This window comes from Thamnophis elegans, chromosome Z, assembly GCF_009769535.1.
Source record: "Thamnophis elegans isolate rThaEle1 chromosome Z, rThaEle1.pri, whole genome shotgun sequence".
Lineage (NCBI taxonomy): Eukaryota > Metazoa > Chordata > Lepidosauria > Squamata > Colubridae > Thamnophis > Thamnophis elegans.
Genome location: NC_045558.1, coordinates 103,820,252 through 103,839,756, shown reverse-complemented (window position 1 = coordinate 103,839,756; position 19,505 = coordinate 103,820,252). Strand labels below are relative to the sequence as shown.

Below are 19,505 nucleotides of genomic sequence, written 5' to 3'. Positions count from 1 at the left end.
AAGGTAGTCCATAAAAAATGAACAAAAAAAAATCTATGGATAACCAATAGGTAGAACTTTCTTAGTGTTTCAAAGATTGTTGCAGACCAAACAATAGTAAGTCAAAATCAACCCACCCACCCCACAAAAAATTGGTTACTACTTGGTGAGCAGCAGTTACGAATATCTATTGTCCCAGGATTGTGTTGTTCACAGTAGAGAGAAGCTGCACAGCCTTGAAAAAAGATGTGATTTAAGGATTTGCTTAGGTGTTATTTGAGTGTCCCCAAAGGCACAGAAGTTACTTTTTGGCTTTGAAACAATAAACAAAAACATGAACCTATATCTGCAATGAATTGGTACAATCCAGGACTGCCATCACCTTCTCTGCATATCTAATTCTGATCCAAGCCTTTATAAGCAGCAACATGGAGTGACTACGGAGATTCTTAGTCATTGGGGTCCTGGTTGTCCCAAAAGTGCTTTTTCAAAAGGCAACTGGGTTTTCTTGCTTTTTGTTCTCATCCGAGAAGCTTCTTCATCTCTGACTGGATAGTAGGGAATGGAAGAATTTATATTCCTTACAGACAACTGGTCATTTGGAAGAAGGATCAAAGAGGCCATCTATGTCAAAACTGAACAGCCCTCTCTCAACAGAGGGGGATGGATACAACATCATCCACCTCCAGTCTATAACACAGCTGTCTGTGAAGAATATTATCTTCCATTCCCCACCATCCAGTCAGAGCTGAAGAATCTTCTTGGTTGAGAAACAAAATGACTTCAAAGAAAAACAACTAGGCCCAGTTACTTCTTGAAAAAGCACTTTTGGGATAAGCATGAAGTGAGATGTTTCAGGGTGATTAGCAACAGCGATGAAAAATTTCTAGCAAAACCACCTGTATGATTTACAAATGGATTACATATACAAGCTCTCTTCCTTCCCGAAAGCCACTCTATTAACACAGTTACCTTGTTCTTTTTCCCATCTACTTCAAATACTGAGATTGAACCTTTGCGGTAAATTTCATCCCCTGGAGGATGCTTCCAGACACATTTTGCCTATGAAGAGTGATAAATAAGCATTACTGTCATAATTGGTTTTCAAATATACCACTGAACAGGAAAGATAATTGCTTCGGATTCAGAAGCAGTAAGTCATATTCTATTCAGAAAACAAAATGAACCTGATGTTTGGTATAGGCTATTGACCAATGAGCTCTGATTAAGAATAGGTAAACTGTTTAAAGGTATTTTATCATATGAAACTAATTAAAAGAAAGCATGCATAGCTACAACTATGTAAACAATATTACATTACATGTAATAAATATAAAAGGTATATTTACATTAATATCTCTAATAATAATAGTAAATTGTAAATTTCAATTTTTCACTAGACAATAATCCAGACTTTTTTAGGTTCTGTTCATTCTACAGAAGGCTTTTAATTTATATTACATGGGCCTTATGAAAAATGTTTCCTCCCTTCCTTTTAATCAGACGAAACATGTCTGCTAAAAATTTTCCATCACAATAAAACTCATTTTAATATGAGCAGATCATTGTAACAGTGTGTATTACATATATTTGTTTGTTTGTTTGTTTGTTTATAGGCAAATAATACTCTCTGTGCTCCACAAGAAATAAATTATATGAATTACTATGCCTGGCTCAGAATGGGCAGAATTAGATAAAGGAAATTACAGAGATCTATAATATTTGGATTGTAATAATTGATCTTGAAAGACCAAGTTAGAGACAGATTGTCATGAAAAAAATCTATATGTCAACACCAACTTCATTACACATAATCAATCAATGACTGCACCTGACTTTAAGGTGATGGTAAACAGCCTATAAGCTTATATAACTCAACAAGTGATTTGGCCTCCTTCTCCTTTGTCATAAACATTACACATTCTATCCCAGCTATGACTGACAGCCAAAGCAACCATTGCCATCTATATTGGAAGTCGAATGTGAAGCTGTTTGGAAAAAGGCGTTGTTTGCTAAAGCAATAAGGTGGTCACAATTAAGCACTGGAAAAAAAGAGGTCGAAGGCCCAAACTAGATTCTCTGCTGCTGGAGATGATTATTCAAGATGGGGTCATGGCAGGATTCTTCAGAACCGATTTCTCTGCAGCATTTCCCATTTTTTCTCAGAAAATTGACAGGGAAATACAAACTGCATTTTTACAAGATTAAATTTCCAAAGCAGTAGAAGGCAATAGCATATTCCTTACCATATGCAAAATTATGTTTAGATAGAAAAAACATAGATTTAGAAGAAATATATAATAAACCATGATTAAAATAACACCTTCCTGAAATTAGAGCATATCAGCAGAGCAAAAAGTAGCTGTAAATGCAAGAGGAACTAGGGTTAAAGCTACCAGATTTGGGCTGCAAAAAACAGGCTCATCAGTGAGCAGAATTGCTATTGTTTGTTTTAAACTCAATTTTTTTTTAATGTACATTAATATACATATTTACATTATACATTAATACCAATAAAACAATGCAAAAAGTATTAATGATTTTAAAAACTGCATTGCTTTTTACATTGTCTTAATCTGGGCTATCCATGTGCTTTTCTGTTTTCCCTTATTTTAGATTTTTTAATTTTAATTTTGTATACTGTAATTTTGTATACTGTCCAGACTATATTGGCTGCATATAACAAATTTGAATAAAGAAACTATTTTCCATTGTATATCCTTAAGTTAAAAACTTACCATATGTCTGCGAAGTATTGTCTGACTCTTCATATATTTGAGGCAGAATTCACACATATAGAGTCGCCCAAGCCGGGCATACTCCTCTGGATAGGGAGAATGGTACCACGTGTCCAGTTCATAGCGGCCAAAAGCAATGGTTTTGATCATGTTACTACCTTCAGTGATTTGGCCCTGAAGTCGCAACTTTTCCTATTCACAGAAATAATGACTCATTTATTGAAGAGGAAAATGGAGAAAATTATTTAAGGCACTATAAAACCTTACAATACCGTGTTTTCCTGAAAATAAGACAGAGTCTTATTTTCTTTTGATCCTCGAAATAAGGGCTTGGCCTTATTTTCGGGGAGGTCTTATTATTTTTCAGGTGCAGGAGGCAGCAAGCCCACCAGCCCCACCCTCTATGTCCCACCACCTGCTTGCCTGTGGCCACAATGACCAAGTTCTCCTTCCGCCCTGGCCTTCTCCTGCCCTGTTTGCTGGCTGCCAAACAGCTGACTATGCTGCTCTGGCCTCACGGGGGGGGGGGGGGGAGGCTCTTCCTGGCAGAACGAACACACAAACACACACACACACCTCACAAACACCTTCCCCCTCCAAGACAACCACATCTCTTCATTAACTTGCTATCCAGCTCCATTCTCTGCTCCACGTGCAGGACAAGAAAAGTAGTCTGTGTGACTATGGTAAAAAAAATACCAGAAAATAACTTCCAACTTCTCACAAAATAAAAAATCTTGCGAAGTTGGAAGTAGTCCCACAAAGTACTTTTCTTGTCATGCACATGGCAGTGGAGAATGGAGCAGGAAAGCAGGTTAGTGGAGGGGGGTAGGGTTAGGGATCTTTCTCTCTCTCTCTCTCTCTCTCTCTCTCGCACACACACACATACATACACACACACGTACATACACACACACCATCCTTTTCTTGGGAGCTCTGCACAGATGCAGAGAAGGCTTCGGATAGAGCATTTGGGGATGTGCGTCTGCACTGATACCAAGGAAAGAACGATTGCCAGGAAAAGGGGGGGGATTTTGCCTCTTATCCTGTTCTGAGTCTGTGCGAGCTTCAGAACAGGGTAAGAGGAAGAAAAATCTCCCCTTCCCATTTTCAAGCGGTTTGCAAAAATGCCCCACTCTGAGCCTTCAATGCTGCAATCTTGGAATACGCTGCAGGCTTGGAATGGGGCGTTTTTGCAAACCACTTGAAAACAGGGAGGGGGGATTTTGTCTCTTATCCTCTTCTCAGTCTGTGCTGACCTTCAGAACAGGGTGAGAGGCAGGAATATCCTCCTCCACATTTTCAAGCAAAACCCCCCATTTTGAGCCTTCAATGTGAATATGCAGGTGAGAAGTGACCTCCTGTAGGCATGGAAATCACTTGGGACATCAAAAAAAGCCCTGTGAGGAGACGCCACTGCTGAAGTGTAGGAAATCTCCCCCCACCGCCTGCAGATCGTTCTTTCAAAGAGGAGTTTCACCTGGACGAAGAGGTGGCTGAACGCGGCGTTTGTGTTTGTGTCTCCTTCATCCTGGTGAAACTCTTCTTTGAAAGGGCGATCTGCAGGTGGTGGGGGTGGGTGGAAGATTTTCTGCACAGCAGCAGCAGCGTCTCCTTGCAGGGCTTTTCCGATGTCCCACGTGTATTGATTTCCATGCCTTCCTTTCCTGTTCCATGGATGGTACTGCCTGCTGTGACTGTCACCATTAGGTAAGGAGTCATGAGGCATGTGGGTTGTGTTGCTTGGCCTCCAGCTTCTTTTGCAGCCGCAAATGCGATTGGCACTTGCTGGAGGCAGAGGCCTGAGCAGCACCCACGAATCAGCTGTTTTGTGAATGGAGCGCCTCAGCTGATCCGATTAAGGGGCTGAGACGCCCTGAGGTGACTGGGGAAGGGAAGGGCTGCCTCCTGTTCTGGCTAAACCCACCCCTTCACTAGGGCTTATTTTCGGGGCAGGGCTTATATTTTTGCCCACCCCAAAAATCTGGCATGGCCTTATTTTCAGGACATGTCTTATTTTCAGGGAAACAGGATAGATTTTAAAAGAAAAAAAAGCTTCAGTTCACATTGAATGCAACCACAGAAAAGCCATAGTATGATACTTTTTAAGTTACGGCTTATTTTACATTGCCAATAGTATACAAATTTCCTGTTTACTAATTAACAGAAAAGTGAACTCAAAAGGATTCTCCATCTGGTAAAGTATGCATTTCATCATTGCCACAACTTGCTCCAGTAAATTTCCATCTAATTGAAATTAGCAGGATTGAAGTAATACAATACTAACATACATTCCTATCAAACAAAAAACAAAATTGTTCAAGTCCCATCAAATTCACTAATTATTTCCAAGAAAATAGGAATAAGACTATAGCCAAAATTAGATTGCCTCCAAAATTAATATTTGCAAATTTTGTATTAAAATGTCTGCTGACAGAATTATAACCCTTGTTTTCCTTCCCCATCCTATGGAAAGCTTTGCTCCTGAACCACCTGGCATGCTGCTTAAATTATTTACCAAATTAATCATAACTTGCTGGTTTCACACGACATACTAAGCCTTACATTTTATCTAGGTTCACAAACTTTGCAAAACCAAAAAGAACTAAAATATATTTGGGCTCAAAGTTACATGATTATTATTAAAGTTAACAAACTGCTTTAAGTTAAATATGGTATTCAAGTTTGCAGATCAGCAGAATGTATAAGCCCACCACATGTATATTAAACACAGAAGAAAATATTTAATTGCAGAAACAGCCACAGTAATTAAAAAACAGAGTAGCAAAATTTTGGATCAAGTTTCTGACATTATTAATACACAATGAAAGCAGGATATTATGCCAATTTTCCTAGGCTTCACTGATCATATGCGGTTAAATATAAGAAGCAAATACTATGTGAATGATTTTGCGCTATTGGGGACTCATTAGATGTAGGTTGCCTGATGTTATTCTATAGAGTTCAAACCTTCTCCTGGGCTATATACAATCTAGTAGTTTTAGGAGATATCCAGATCCTACCACTCAGTAGTTGCAGGTTCATTGTATGCAAGTATTGTAAAGCTGACAAACAAAATAGGAAATACTGCACAACTGCTTTTCGTTTCAAAGTTGTCACAATTTCTCTTTCCTTATGAAGAAAATATATTCCCAATGTACTTCCAGATAATATTGAAAAAATAGGAAGACAATGCCTCTGGTTGGCAAGGTGGCGTAATATCTAGTCTTTCTCCTTTTCTCCAAAAGTAGGAAATAAATCAATTACAGATAATTATAGTTTTTTACTACAACAATAGTTAACCTGAACAACTGTGCAGCTCTGTTTGCAATTAGCCATTAGAGACAAGAAATCTAGAAGGTCAAAAACCTTGCTCAAGGCCTAAACAAAGAGGCTTATGCAGTGGATTCTGTTTTTCTGATTAACAGTGGTATGAAGCTACTCTGCACATCTCTCAATACCAAAGCCTTTGTTTCTAAACGGATTGGCGTCAATCCTTCTATCAGGCTCATAAAATGTCAAATTTAGTATTCTGATTTTGAAGACAACTCTCTTAAGGAAACTGTACATCAGAGATGCTTTTGCTGGATCAGAGCACGGGTTTTTTTTAAAAAGGTACTTCTTTGCCCTTTAAAGATTACATAGGTGTAAAGAGCAGAGGGGAAAAAATCCATAAAAACATTTTAAACAATTCTCAAGAAAAAAAATGCCACATCTGAAAATAAACCAAAACTGATGGGTTTATTTCAGCTCAGAGTTGTCTTTCCCTGACGGTTTATCTATGCAAGAAAAATGAATCAATTTATATTTCAGAAAGCTAGAGGGTTTTAAAAAAATCAGTAGTAAATACAATTTCTGATCATCAAGGAGAGCAATTTTGAACTAATTACATCATAAGCACTTTTTTTTCAGATCAATGAATTTGATATGTAAATTAGATATGGAGCAAATTATAAAATGCTCTCACTGAGGAATAAACAATACAGAGTTGAATGGCTGGACGAGTTGTTCTATTTTCTTAACATCTTATTTTACTTCATTTATTGCTTTGTACTCTTTTGTTGGCTTTATTTACTGACTACACTTTTAAGTCATTATATTTAGTATATGCCTTCAGTTAATGTGTATATTATTAATATATTAATCTAAAAATGTCAAGCACCAGAAAATCAAGTCTCACTGGCAAAAATGTTATCTAGATAGGCCAATCATTTATTATAGCCATCAAGTCAGAAACGTTAACTGCTATATGAAGTGATTCACTGAAGCACTCATCAGCTCTTAAATGTTTTTTCTACTGCATTTTTAATTTGAATTAGCTATAACCTTATAAATTATGATGTTTATATATTTTTAAATATCCAAAAAGATAAGTAGTGAAATATCCTGAGAGTAATATGAAGTTATTTAATTACATTGAATGTAGTAAACTTTAAAACACATTCTAAATTATTTAGATCCTATACTTGTCTACTTTTGGTGTGTACCCCCAATATATACTAGGCCAGGACCAACCTTCAAAACATTATGAGCTCTGCTATGAAGTGTGCAATGAACCTTTTAGCTTTGCTTCCTTCCATCAGTTTAGTTTGATTCTATCCATTTACAGCAAACTTGCATGCATTGCAGTGAACTAAGTATAACTGGCTTTTTCACAGCTGGGATATGAAATGGAATGAGCTCAGCCCTACTTACAAGATCTTCAGAAGCTCTTGCTTGCGCTCGTCGGAATAGTTCTAGGTCATACTCACTGGTCAGATTCTCTAAAAGGGGCTCTCTCGTGTTGCCATAGATTTGTCTATGCTCCTGAAGCAACAACAGAAGAAATATCTCATAAACACAAAGAAAAAATGTCTCCTGCATTTGGGGAAGCAACTCCTGATAGCCACCTCCTATTTGTTTAGGGTGGGCATAGATGGATAAACAGTTGAAGAAAAAGTCTAAAAATTCCTTTCAGTGGTATCACTATATTCCGTTACTTTTAGAGAACTGAAAGACTTTTATGAAAGATCTCGATGTTGAAAAATATAAATTAATTCAAATGTGCTTAAAATAAAATTCAACTGCTTGGATAATGGAAAAAAAACAAGGAATATTGACACATGTGGTTAGTTGAAAAAAAAGACTATTTCAACCCTACTCACTCCTTTTCCTGTTCTCTAGAAAGACGTGCTATAATTGCAATGCTAGAATTCACACATGGATTCCAAACAATAGGATTAACACAACTCAATGTTCCATAGATCCATTTCCATTGTTCTCTAACTCATAACTTGTTTCAAACAAAATAATAATTCTTTGCGAATCCATGGCATGAAAGCTATTGATTCAGATGCCTTATGTTTTAACTCTAATTTTCCTGCCTTAATATACACTGCTTAAGCACAGTAAAAACACATTTGGAAGACCAAACTAAAACGGATGTCTTAACACATGGCTTATTTTCTAAGGAAAATAAATGAGGTTTTTATACCATGTATTTTTCCTTTTGCTCCTTAGTTAAGCTTGCATTCCTCTTCTTTCTCATCTCTGCAACTTTCTCCTTATATCTCAATTGTCTTTCAGTTGGTGCCTTGTAGGGAGTAGGAAATAAAATATTTGATTGGGAGACAGACAGACAGACAGATGAGTATCTGGCTTTGGCAATATTCCATGGGTTCTCCAGTATTTCATGAATTTGCTTTATGCATCCCTCCCTCTGTTTAGAATCATCTTTAGCTTTTTATAATGCACGACTGCATCAAATTATGAGCTGATTATTCATATGAGCATAGTTGTTATATGTGCAATGTGACAATTCTTCAAAAAAAAAGTGAATAATTTGAATAAATCCCTAGTGGGGTTCTTTAAGCCAGGACAGACTTGAATTATATATATAAAATTAGTAGAAATTACCTGATGCCTGGTAGCATGTCTATTGTTGTCATCCTGTCGATGAGAAAGCATCCGGTCTTCCACTTGTTTGTCTCGACTTTGAGCTCTCACCTTGAAATCCAGAAAAATGTTATATATAAATCTCCATACATCATGTAATTTAAAGGAATATGAATCTGCCACAGTATGGATTTTGAATCTAGAAACTGCTGGAACTGTTTTCATGGGACCACCAAATCTCAAGTGATGCTTAAAATAAGCCATATCTTGGTACAATGTATAAAACAGACTATCTTCCAGAAGTTGAAATTTGCAAAGATGTGTTAAAGCATATGAATCTGTCCTGTTACAATTATGACTTTCCACCTGTTTTTCTTCATTACATACATCATGAGAATAAGTTACCTTGCATTCATCCGCTGAAAGATTATGATACAGAGGGCATCCAGATATAGAGAAATGTCGCTCATGTTTTCCTGTCAGATGTCCTGTTGAAAGTCAAAGAAATATAGTTTACGGCTTATTAATAAGAATATATAGGAAGCTTGAACAACGGAATATCCTAATAATTAAAATTCAGATCAGAAATCATTCCACTGTACCTAATGAATTGCAGCCAGGGGTGGGACATTTCATATTAAAATTATAGCTTTCGTGGAAACGTCGTCTTTTGGGACGATGGGATAAATCACTCCCTGAATCTTTCATGGACATATCCTTGGCAATACTTTCATCATGTGACATATTGGGACTAGAGATATCAATATCAGACTCTGAAGAAGGAGCATTCCCAGTTGGAGTGCGGGGTGGGGACTCATCATGGTCAGCTGCATTTTTTGTGTCTGTTGAGAAGGGAGAAAATTAGGAGTGTACAAAGACGTTGCCAAATTAGAAAATATACAAAGAATAAATGCTTCCTGGGTAATTTCTGTGTCAGCACTACACAAAAGACGGAACATAGTGTCAGAAAAATATTGTTTCTTTCATAGCCGGTGACTGAGAATAATCTGGGGATAACCAAGAAAATTAGTCAACCAAAACTGCGGTAATCAAAAGTAATAGACACACACACATTGAGGGTGGGGTTATAGTCTCTATCCCTTTCACACATAATGTGAGATCAAGTAATAGCCAGGATGCTAGAACCATCTTAGCAAAGATGTTACTTTTTAATCTAGTACTATGGAAAAATTCTACAAAGGAAGTTGAGCAAATACTAGTTTAAGAATCAATTCTCCATCTTCCCATATGATAACATTTATTAGGTGCGTCCTCAATAATCATTCACATGTACAAACCTCTGTCAGAAAAATCAACCACTTGCTCTGTTTCGGAACCAGATGAACGTGTTTGTCGCAGAGGATATTTCTTTGGAGTTACAGGAGTAGGTTGCTGCTGACTGCGGGTTATTCTTCGAGTAGAATAAACAGGCTCTTCTACTGCAAATGATGGTGGATTGCGAACTGGACTGGAATCTATGAAGGATCAAAAGGCATTGTTAAAGAAGAAAGTAGCATCTCATTTTAAGAAACATCATTGCAGAGCCCACATTATGTGTCAACCGTATTCCTTGTGGTTCTTACTCTAGTAGTCCAAAATGGTTGTTCTTTTAGGAACTATAAAATGGACAAGTTTTACACAATTTTTCTTGCATTACTACATATGTAAATTAAATTTAAAGGAAAGTGTAAATCACAAACAGTTCATAATGTAAATCTTCAGTTCATAATAGTATTGGAATACAAGAGCCTGGACTACAGAGTATAAATAGAATACAGTTCCTTATTGTGCTATATTAGTTTGCCTAAATGCTTCTTTATCTAAATCTATATCTGTTCCAAAATATATTTATGTGCATGGTTTTGATGACCTAGATTTTCCTTTCCTAAAATGTTGATAACCAATATTAGGTTTAAATAAAGAATCAAAAATGGCGCAAAGATGGTATGATACAGAGGATGTTCTGTTATATACTTACTTTCTTTTTCTCCCCAAGGAACAGAGTTTGAAACAATTCATATATGCGTTGCCAAAGGATGAGTGGGAGCAAAACCAGAAGATGGTTAATTGTATTTTCATCTTTATGTTCATGAAGAATAAGTGGATATTCATTGCCATATGATACAATTCCTCCCATTTAGACAAAGCTTAGGAGAAAACATCTAATCATTGCAAGCCTCCTTTCTCCCAAAGTAGAACTTTAAGACCCAAAATGAAGAATTTAAAAAGATCTAGATATACCTTGAGAACTCTGGCTGAGCCTAGCAGAAGAACGTGTCACGCGGGCAGACTGGCGTAATGTACCATCGCTTTCTGAACTGTCTGTATGCTCTGGGTCTGTAGAGAAATCTGAGTCTTCTGTTCCATCTGAACTGCTTCCTGCATTTCTCTGAAAATCCAACATTTAGTTTTTAATTGGGAACCACCCATATTTGGTTGAAACATGAATAGCTATATACATTTTTAAATAAATAAATAAACAGCACATAAGACTTTCATCTGCATTAAAATAATACTTTAATGCAGATATGTTCCTCAATTTTTTTGGGGGGGGGGATTATTCTGTGAGTCAGCTTTTGACTCCTATGATTGCCTGGATCAATTCCTGCAGTATTCTTGGCATATTTTTTAGAAATGGTTTGCCACTGACTCCTTCCCAGGGAGAGAGAGACTGGTTGAAGGTCACTCAGTTGATGTGCGTAAAGTGATAAAGTAAATATTTAATAAAATATTAAACCAAATGGGGCCTTCTTCAAAAATTAGTATGCAGTGTTAAATTTAAATGTAAAATATTGCTCCTGTTACTAAGAGACATTTAGTTCTGACTAAACCTTCAGTGAATTTCAGAATTCCCTCTTCATCCTCTTATAGTAAACCATCCATTTAACTATGAAAGACTATAATGATATATCACAAAGGAAGTCCTAAGTCAATTTGTCATAGTTCCTCCTAATTTAGACTGGCAGGTCATACAAGCCATCTTATTAAGGGAAATACCAATGTACTCTAAGTAGCCCATGATTAAAATAAATAAATAATCGCCCATATTCTTACAATGAAATCACAGTAAAACATGAAATTAATGGAAAAGGGGTAACTATCAAAAGTAGTGGCCCGAAATATTTATTTATTTCCCTATTTGTATGATTTTTTTTGTCCTGCCTTGATTACTTTATAAGTGACTTAGGGCCATGAACATACCTAAAACGTTTTCCTCCTCTTTTCTATTTTCTCCACAATAACTTTAATTTTAAGCTCTATGAGACAAGTCCTAGTACCTTATAATGTACTAAAAATAAATTAAATGAAAATAAAGCAAATCAAGGTTCGATGTAATCACCAATCACAAACAGCCAAGTCAGAATTCCCATCCTGACCCAAATGTCTGGAGGAAAAGACCTATTTTCACAGCCTTTCCAAAGGCTAAGAGGTCATCTGAATCTTGTGGTAATATAGGTATATGTGAAGCTAATCCACTTGACACCACTTGGCACCATGACAGAAAAGGCATGCTTCCTGAGATTCATCAGGAAGATATTCTGAAAGTACCAGGTATATGCCCATTCTGTCAGATCTGGTAGGGTACACAGAACCACTGGAGACAGACCCACAAATAACCCAATCCATGCCATCAAGAGCTTTAGATATCTACTAGCACTCTACGCTTCAAGGTGCTACTTGTCACCCATAAAGCCCTTCATGGTAGTGGATCTGGGTACTTGAGAGACCGCCTACTGCCAATTACCTCCACGCGACCTATCAGATCTCATCGATTAGGCCTCCTCCGAGCTCCATCTGCCGGTCAGTGTCGACTGGCAACCACGCGGAGGAGAGCCTTCTCGGTGGCAGCTCCGACCCTGTGGAACGATCTCCCCGTGGAGATTCGTACCCTCACCACCCTCCAGACCTTCCGCACAGCCCTCAGAATCTGGGTATCCCGTCAGGCCTGGGGTTAAGACTGTAACCCGCCCGAATGGTATGAATGTTGTGTTTTAATTATGTATTGTCTTATATGTTAAAGTCTGTCTTCCTCCCCCCCGCCCTTTTAAGTTGTGAGCCGCCCTGAGTCCCCCCAGGGAAAAGGGCGGCATATAAATAAACTTTAACCTAACCTAACCTAACTCTGAATTGTTTGGGAGACAATGGATTACACATAGCAGGAATGCTATATGGTGTATCTTGTGTCCCAAACTGCATGTGCCGCTACATTCTAAACAAGCTGTAGCATACCCCAATGCACTTCAAAGGGAGCCCCATTTAGAGTACATTGTTATAATCAACTTTTCCAAAAGCCCAGGCCTAATTCTTTTCTTTTGCAGTAATACAAAACATTCCCTGCTATAAATAAGCATTTTAATAACCAAGGCAGTTATGCAACAGCACACTTTTCTGTATTCACAAACTTAGTGTAATCATAGTACACTAAGCAAAAAACAACAACTATGTCATATATCACACTATGTCATACTTCATGGTTTACAACCCAGTGACTGAGTTCCTACAATAAATAAAGAAAAAAAAACATTTATTAAGTTCAGTGCACTGTGTTAACAATCAGGTACCATCAATATGTGCATACAGTGTATTTATTCTAATACCTGACCATAATGACAGGAAAACATGCTGAATATTTGTACCTACTGCTGAGTTTTGAAAGGATCACAATATATCAGAGGGAAGAAAGGGTTACACTGATGTATCTATGGGCAGGTGTAATAGGTAATCTTATGGCCCCTGTTTTTTTTTAACTTCCATAATACTTCTCCATCAGCCTTTTGAATGATTTTTGTAAGGAATTATCATCTCCCAAATCTAGTTTTGACATAATTACCATACACACAATTCAAGTAAGCTACAGAGAATACATTACTTTTCACTCATTTGATATTACATCGTCACTATAAAGGTAGAAGATTCTAGTATATATCTAAAATCTCTATAACTATGAATTATATCTTCACAGACCTGGCACGGCTAGCTATATTTTTACAAAAAAATTAAGTCACAATAAATTTGCTAGCCTTAAATTACGGTATCATAACGTTCGTTCTTGTAGGAATAACTGCCAAAATAAGCCCCTATTTAATTTGCCTGCTCTTCAGTAGAAAAGAACTAGAAATAGATTCGTTACAAAAACCTTGTTTTAAAACTCATTAAAAATGTTTGGCATGTTAAAAATGCTGTTCTATTATAAACAGATTTAACTTACAGGCAGACTCAACTGAGTTCTAGCAAATACAGAAATATAATTGTAATGATTCAAAAAGCAGCCCATTGCCCATTTAATCCCGTCTACCATACTTGGATTCATTTCTACCATATTCCCTCGCCTGCAATCGTTACCAGTGTGAGGGTTGGACTTTTGTATCACTCTTTCCCAATGAGAAAGTGAGAAACAGTAGAGGGGTGGGATTTCAGGGACGCCGATTCAGAATCCCAGCCAATGAATGCCGCCCTCCACATCCACTCCTAAAGCACCCAGCCAAGAATGGATACAGAAGAACCGGAGGAGGCGGGGGGAAAGAGGAAAAACGCGCCAGTAGAAAATGATAATGTGATCAACCAATGATGGTTCAGACGCGAGCCAATTAGGAATGAAAGGAGGTGGGCTACAATAGTCATCGAACGGGTGGAGGGAAACAAATAACCGTTGAAGAGGTTGCGCTTGACTGATGGCGAAGGTGGCCATTGAAGATGCGGCGAGAGGCAGGACTAGCCAATCGTATCGCGAGATGAAACGGGCTTGAAGGCCTACGTTTTTAACTGGTTTTCGAGCCCAACGGTCTTAAGCAGATTAAAAAGGAAAAGGAGGAAAAGGAGGTCGGTTCGATCTACACTTGCTCACCTTTCTGCGCGACATCCTTAATGGAGGCGGCGGCGGCGGCGGCAGCGAAGGTGGCTGCGCCCCTGCCGCCGCGCTGGCTACGGATGAATCCGTGGTGACTGGCGTGTCTCCGGTTCTCCAGCGCTAAACGCGCCGTCTTATTTTCCCTTTGCTGTAAGATGTTGCCGTTCAGACGACTCCCTTCACTCTTCCGCCGGGACCCACGACGGGGATACACACACCCCCGTCTTGCCTGTCACGTGACGCAGGGAACTCTCACCTCACGCCAATGGCCTTCCGCCATCTTAGAATCGGGTCGAGCGCCTCGAGTCAGTAAAGTGTAATGGCCATTTTCACTGTGGGCTACAGCCCTATCTCCGAATAGACAATACGGCCATTTTTTGTTTGGGCAACTGATCGTCCGCAATTGGAATCGCTGGTGCAGTGTGGCTGCTGCCGTAAAGTGTTTCTCATTGACGTCTTGATCCACCATCTTTGTTTTGGAACTTGGCGGGCTTTTGTAATCAAAGAGGCGTTCTGTAAGTGAGCGAAAGAGAGAGAGAGAGAATCGCAATGTACCGGCTTATACCGAAAGACTACGTTATTTTCTTAATTAATAGGAAAAATCGTTCCGTTACAGAAAAATCAAATCATTTATGAACCTAAGTTACCTTTTCACAGTATTGCAAGTCAAATCAATTAAGAACAATCTATTTCTGATTAGAAAGATAGCCTTGACTAGCTGAATAACATTAGGTTTTGTTTTTTTTAAAGATAAATATTTAAACAATTGCCAGTGGCGTTGGCTTCTCTGAAAGAGCATTGTTTTTAGCTTGCTTTTAAGAAATCCATCATTTATTATGGTAGGTTCTGGAGTATATCTGAATAAAAGCAATGGATAAAAGTAACCCACTCCCCGAAGTTTTTTGTTGTTTTGAAGGTTAATAAATGTATGGCATCTTCCAAGTATCATCTAACAATATCATCTGTGCATTTGGTACTTATTAAGAAGCCAATTTAACAAAAATCTTGCTATGTTCAGTGATATTTATTTCCAGATAAGAAATCACCCAATGTATACAGACTAAAGAAGACTCAGCTATACTTTTAGTATATATTTTTAATTAACACTCATGGAAGCTAACCCTAAATGAATTTGGGACTTGCACTTATTCATAGCAACACTATTAACTATAGCAGAGTGCTTTTCCATTTACATAATCAGAAAAATACTTCTTAAAATCAGGTTGCAGCTCTGCCTTTAGATCTGTAGCCTCACATTGATTAAACCTATTGGATCTTACAAGATCTTTCAAGTGTTTTATTTCGCATTCCTAGTACTTCAGATACTCCTGCATTATTTCTACTGAGCTAAACACTAAAAAAAAACCTATTTGCTAAATTGTATCATATTATTTTAGGCTCAAAGAATCCAGATAATCTAACTTTAAAGATCTGAAAAATATGCATTGGGTTATGCTGATAAACGCCATTTATGCCACTTGTGTACATTGCATGTAATTCAAAATGTTACTTATTTAGAAACAGAGCTAAACATATCTTTTCTTGAACCCACAAGTATTTGTCAGATTTAAAAAAGATATATCTCAAAAAAGATAATCAGAATGATAAAAATGACAATCTTGGATTGTTAAAAATAATATATTATTTTTTTTAAAAATCCATTGCCACGGTAGCTTTTATTTTTATTAAGAAGCATAATGTAAGCCTTTGACAATTTCTTACAACATGGGGCATTCCCTCCAACACCTACAGTGAAACATCTCATGTCAACATCTACAGTGAAGAATTCAACTAAAGATGTTTCATAAATCCAATGTATATGCTCTTATTGTAAACACACATTTCAGAATGGACAGCAACCCAAGAACATGTAAACATAATCTTGAAATGTAGTATGTTTTACTTGCACATCAAATTTAAAAATCTTGTGACAATATTGGTGTTGGTTCATCTAATTTAATAGAAGACTTTAATTTTAAAATAAGGTTATCACTATTGTGTGATAACTGAGTACTTTGAGACTGTCACTATCCCTGGAATGCTTCAAATCAATGGAGAAATCCTAAAGAAGGTGGACATTTTTCAGTATCAGGGATCCAACCTCCCAGGCATTGATGGCATCAATGGTGAGGTGCAAGCAAGGGTGAATGCAGCCTGGATGTGTTGGCAAGAACTCACTGGTGTGTTATGTGACAGATGAATGTCAACCCATCTTAACTCTAAGAATTATAAGACAACCATCCGCCCAGTTGCACTGTATGGCACTGAATGCTATGCAACAAAAACGGGGACCGAAAACTATCTCCATGCCATGGAAATGTGAGTGCTCCATTAAATATCAGGCATCTCCCTTCTTGACCATCACAAATGACACTATTTGACAACCTTTTGATGTGGAACCAATTCTGGAGAAGATGAGAGAAGGCCAACTCCGCTGGTATGGACATGTCCTGAGAACAGCACCTTCCACCCTTGCCAAGACTGTCTACTAACTAGAAATTAATGGCTGGCAACCTAGTGGCTGCCCAAAACAGATGGCAAGACACCATCAACAAAGATATGCAAGCCACGGGCCTGCGCACTGGAGACACAGCTGACCTTGCAAAGTGGCGCTCAGTGATCTGAAAAGCAGACCCTGCACTTGCAGGAATACGTGAAGAAGAAGAAGTAGAAGTGACTCACAGGTAAAATGCCTCACATAAATGTCTCAGCAACACAAATTCAGGGCTCAAATGCTATCGTAAGTTGACTACCTAAATACCACTATTCAAAATATAACTGACTAAGATTCAGCACCATTATATGGATTCAAGGATTGCTGAACCTAACTGAAATGGATCTTGGATGATTTTTGTAGTCTCCGAATAGAATGGAATGGAATGAAATGAAATAGAAATAGAATAACAGAGTTGGATGGGACCTTGGAGGTCTTCTAGTCCAACCCTCTGCTTAGGCAGGAAACCCTATGCCCTTTCAGACAAATGATTATCCAGTCTCTTCTTAAACACTTTCAGTTGGAGCATTCACAACTTCTGGAGGTAAGTTCCACTGATTAATTGTTCTAACTGCCAGAAAATATACTAAATTGACTTTTACTTTTCTACTGACTTCCTATAATAGCTTATGCAAAGCACTCTTTGTTTCAATAGAATAGAATAGAATTTTTTATTGGCCAAGTGTGATTGGGTACACAAGGAATTTGTCTTTGGTGCATATGCTCTCAGTATCTAATTATATAAAATACTGTAACAACATTTGAATTTCCCATAGCACCCTTCCTTCTCCTGTGTGCTGCTTGGGGAATCCAAGCATGGGTTAACTTTGTCCATTAGCCTAGAGACTGAGTTATGTAAATTGGTGACCACGCCTCCACTGACCGGATGGGCTCAGTTTTTTAATTCAGTCCAGCCAGAAGAGACGTATACCAATTCTCCAGACTTCTGAGACAAATTTATACCCTTTTTCTGGATTTCCCTGCAAGCACGATGGACCTAGTTGGGGGTTTAAAGATTTGCGGTGGGGAGGCAGCAGTTTGCTGCCTGCCAGTTCCCTCTGTGATCCCTTTTGTCGCTCAGGTATTTATCTGGCATTTGGAGCCGTTTGGGTCTTAAGTTTACCCACAGGTGATTGGAGCCTTTGCAGGCGGCTGGGCGGCAAGCGCTTTGTGTCTGCCGATATGGGGCTTCCTTGCGCAGCGCGGAGCTTCGGCTGGCGCTAACGATCGGATTTAAGAGCCCCCGCCGCGTTAAGAGCCTTGGAGCCTTTGAATTGCCCGCCGTTCGCGGTGCGGCTTTTTCTCTCTTGCCGCTGGGAGTTACCCGCTGTTCGCGGCGAGGTTTGCCTTTTGCGGACTGCCGATCGCATTGGAGAAGCACGCCAGCGATTCCGGCATTATTTCCTCTCTGAGAAGCTCGGGAGGCTGTGCTTTGTGGCTTACAATTTAAATTTGGCACTCGTTTGTCAGGTGCCATGCTGGGGCCGTTTCTTGCGCAAGCGCTGCTGGGATCGGGCGTTGCCTCCTCTCGCAGTTGCTGATTCATCGGCCCTCCCACTTCCCTCACTTCGGCTTTGTGTGCCTTTGGGAGGAGTTGTTTTCCTGCTGCCTTTGCTGGCCACGCGGTCCCTTTGCCTTACAGTGAACTCTGTGCTTTGTGCCTTTTGAGTCTTTTCGAATCTCAATTCATTGCAATGGCTGATCATTCTGCTGTGGGAGGTACAGTTGAATCTTCTTCTGATAATCAGGGTGCTGCCCAAGCGGGGGTTAGTTCAGGGCCTGGCAGAGCCACCTCTAGAGCCACCAGTCAGAGGCCCAGGGAGACCTCCGGGGCTCCGGATAAGGGCCACAAGAAGGATAAATCTAAAGCATCATCTAAAGCCTCTGGAGAGGGTAGAGTTCCCCCCCCCCCACGCTCTTACCTCAGCGCATTTCACCAGCTCCACAGTCTGCAGGCCTCCAGACCTGGTCTCCTGACCGTTCCTTGCCTGTTATCCCTGAAACTAGGGTGGGGGTGGGGGGTTGGGGATCCAACTCCCCACAGTAATGCCCGAGGCCCAGGCTATTCCGATATACTCTATGCCACGTGCTGGGCCTTCTGCCACATTTACTCCCACTGCTGCAAGCCTAAGGCCTATGGAAGGCTATGTCCAGGGCCTATCCCCAGACCTTTACCAAATGATATCTGTAGCTATATCCAGGGGGGTGGATGCTAAGCTGCTTCGGAGGAATCAGGCCCCGGTGGTGGCTAGCACCCAGGGTGGGCCATCTCTCCCAGCCCCACAAGTGGATCTGCCTGATCTGCAGGCAGGGCCTGTTTCCCCACTTCCCTCTATTTATAGTGAGGATTCGGCCTTGGTGGAGGAAGGGGAGTTGATTGATAGGGAGTTCTCTGATGATGAGGGCCTGGTCTTTGATCAGCCTAATTCCTCTAGTCTGTTTCGGCCTACGCTGTTCAAGTCCTTATTGTTTAAAGCTAAGGCCACTACCCATATGGGAGAGGTAGCTCCCAAGGATAGTTCTGCTGTAGGCCTGGACAGCACTGAACGCCTCTTTGCTAAACCAGTTTCAT

At 39.2% G+C, this 19,505-nt stretch overlaps 1 protein-coding gene across 1 annotated transcript in view; it reads right to left on the bottom strand.

Annotated features, from left to right (window-relative positions):
- The window catches only part of KAT7 (lysine acetyltransferase 7), a 27,983-nt gene extending 13,278 nt beyond the window's left edge, over positions 1-14,705 (bottom strand). The window contains exons 1-10 of the mRNA XM_032235776.1: positions 14,437-14,705; positions 10,833-10,980; positions 9,890-10,066; positions 9,194-9,433; positions 8,997-9,079; positions 8,613-8,702; positions 8,191-8,289; positions 7,413-7,523; positions 2,718-2,909; positions 952-1,041 (exon numbers count right to left, since the gene is read on the bottom strand). Coding sequence (XP_032091667.1) covers positions 952-1,041; positions 2,718-2,909; positions 7,413-7,523; positions 8,191-8,289; positions 8,613-8,702; positions 8,997-9,079; positions 9,194-9,433; positions 9,890-10,066; positions 10,833-10,980; positions 14,437-14,451 — 1,245 coding nt within the window. The 5' untranslated portion in view covers positions 14,452-14,705. The remainder of the gene's footprint in view (positions 1-951; positions 1,042-2,717; positions 2,910-7,412; positions 7,524-8,190; positions 8,290-8,612; positions 8,703-8,996; positions 9,080-9,193; positions 9,434-9,889; positions 10,067-10,832; positions 10,981-14,436) is intronic.
- Positions 14,706-19,505: the final 4,800 nt, after the last annotated feature.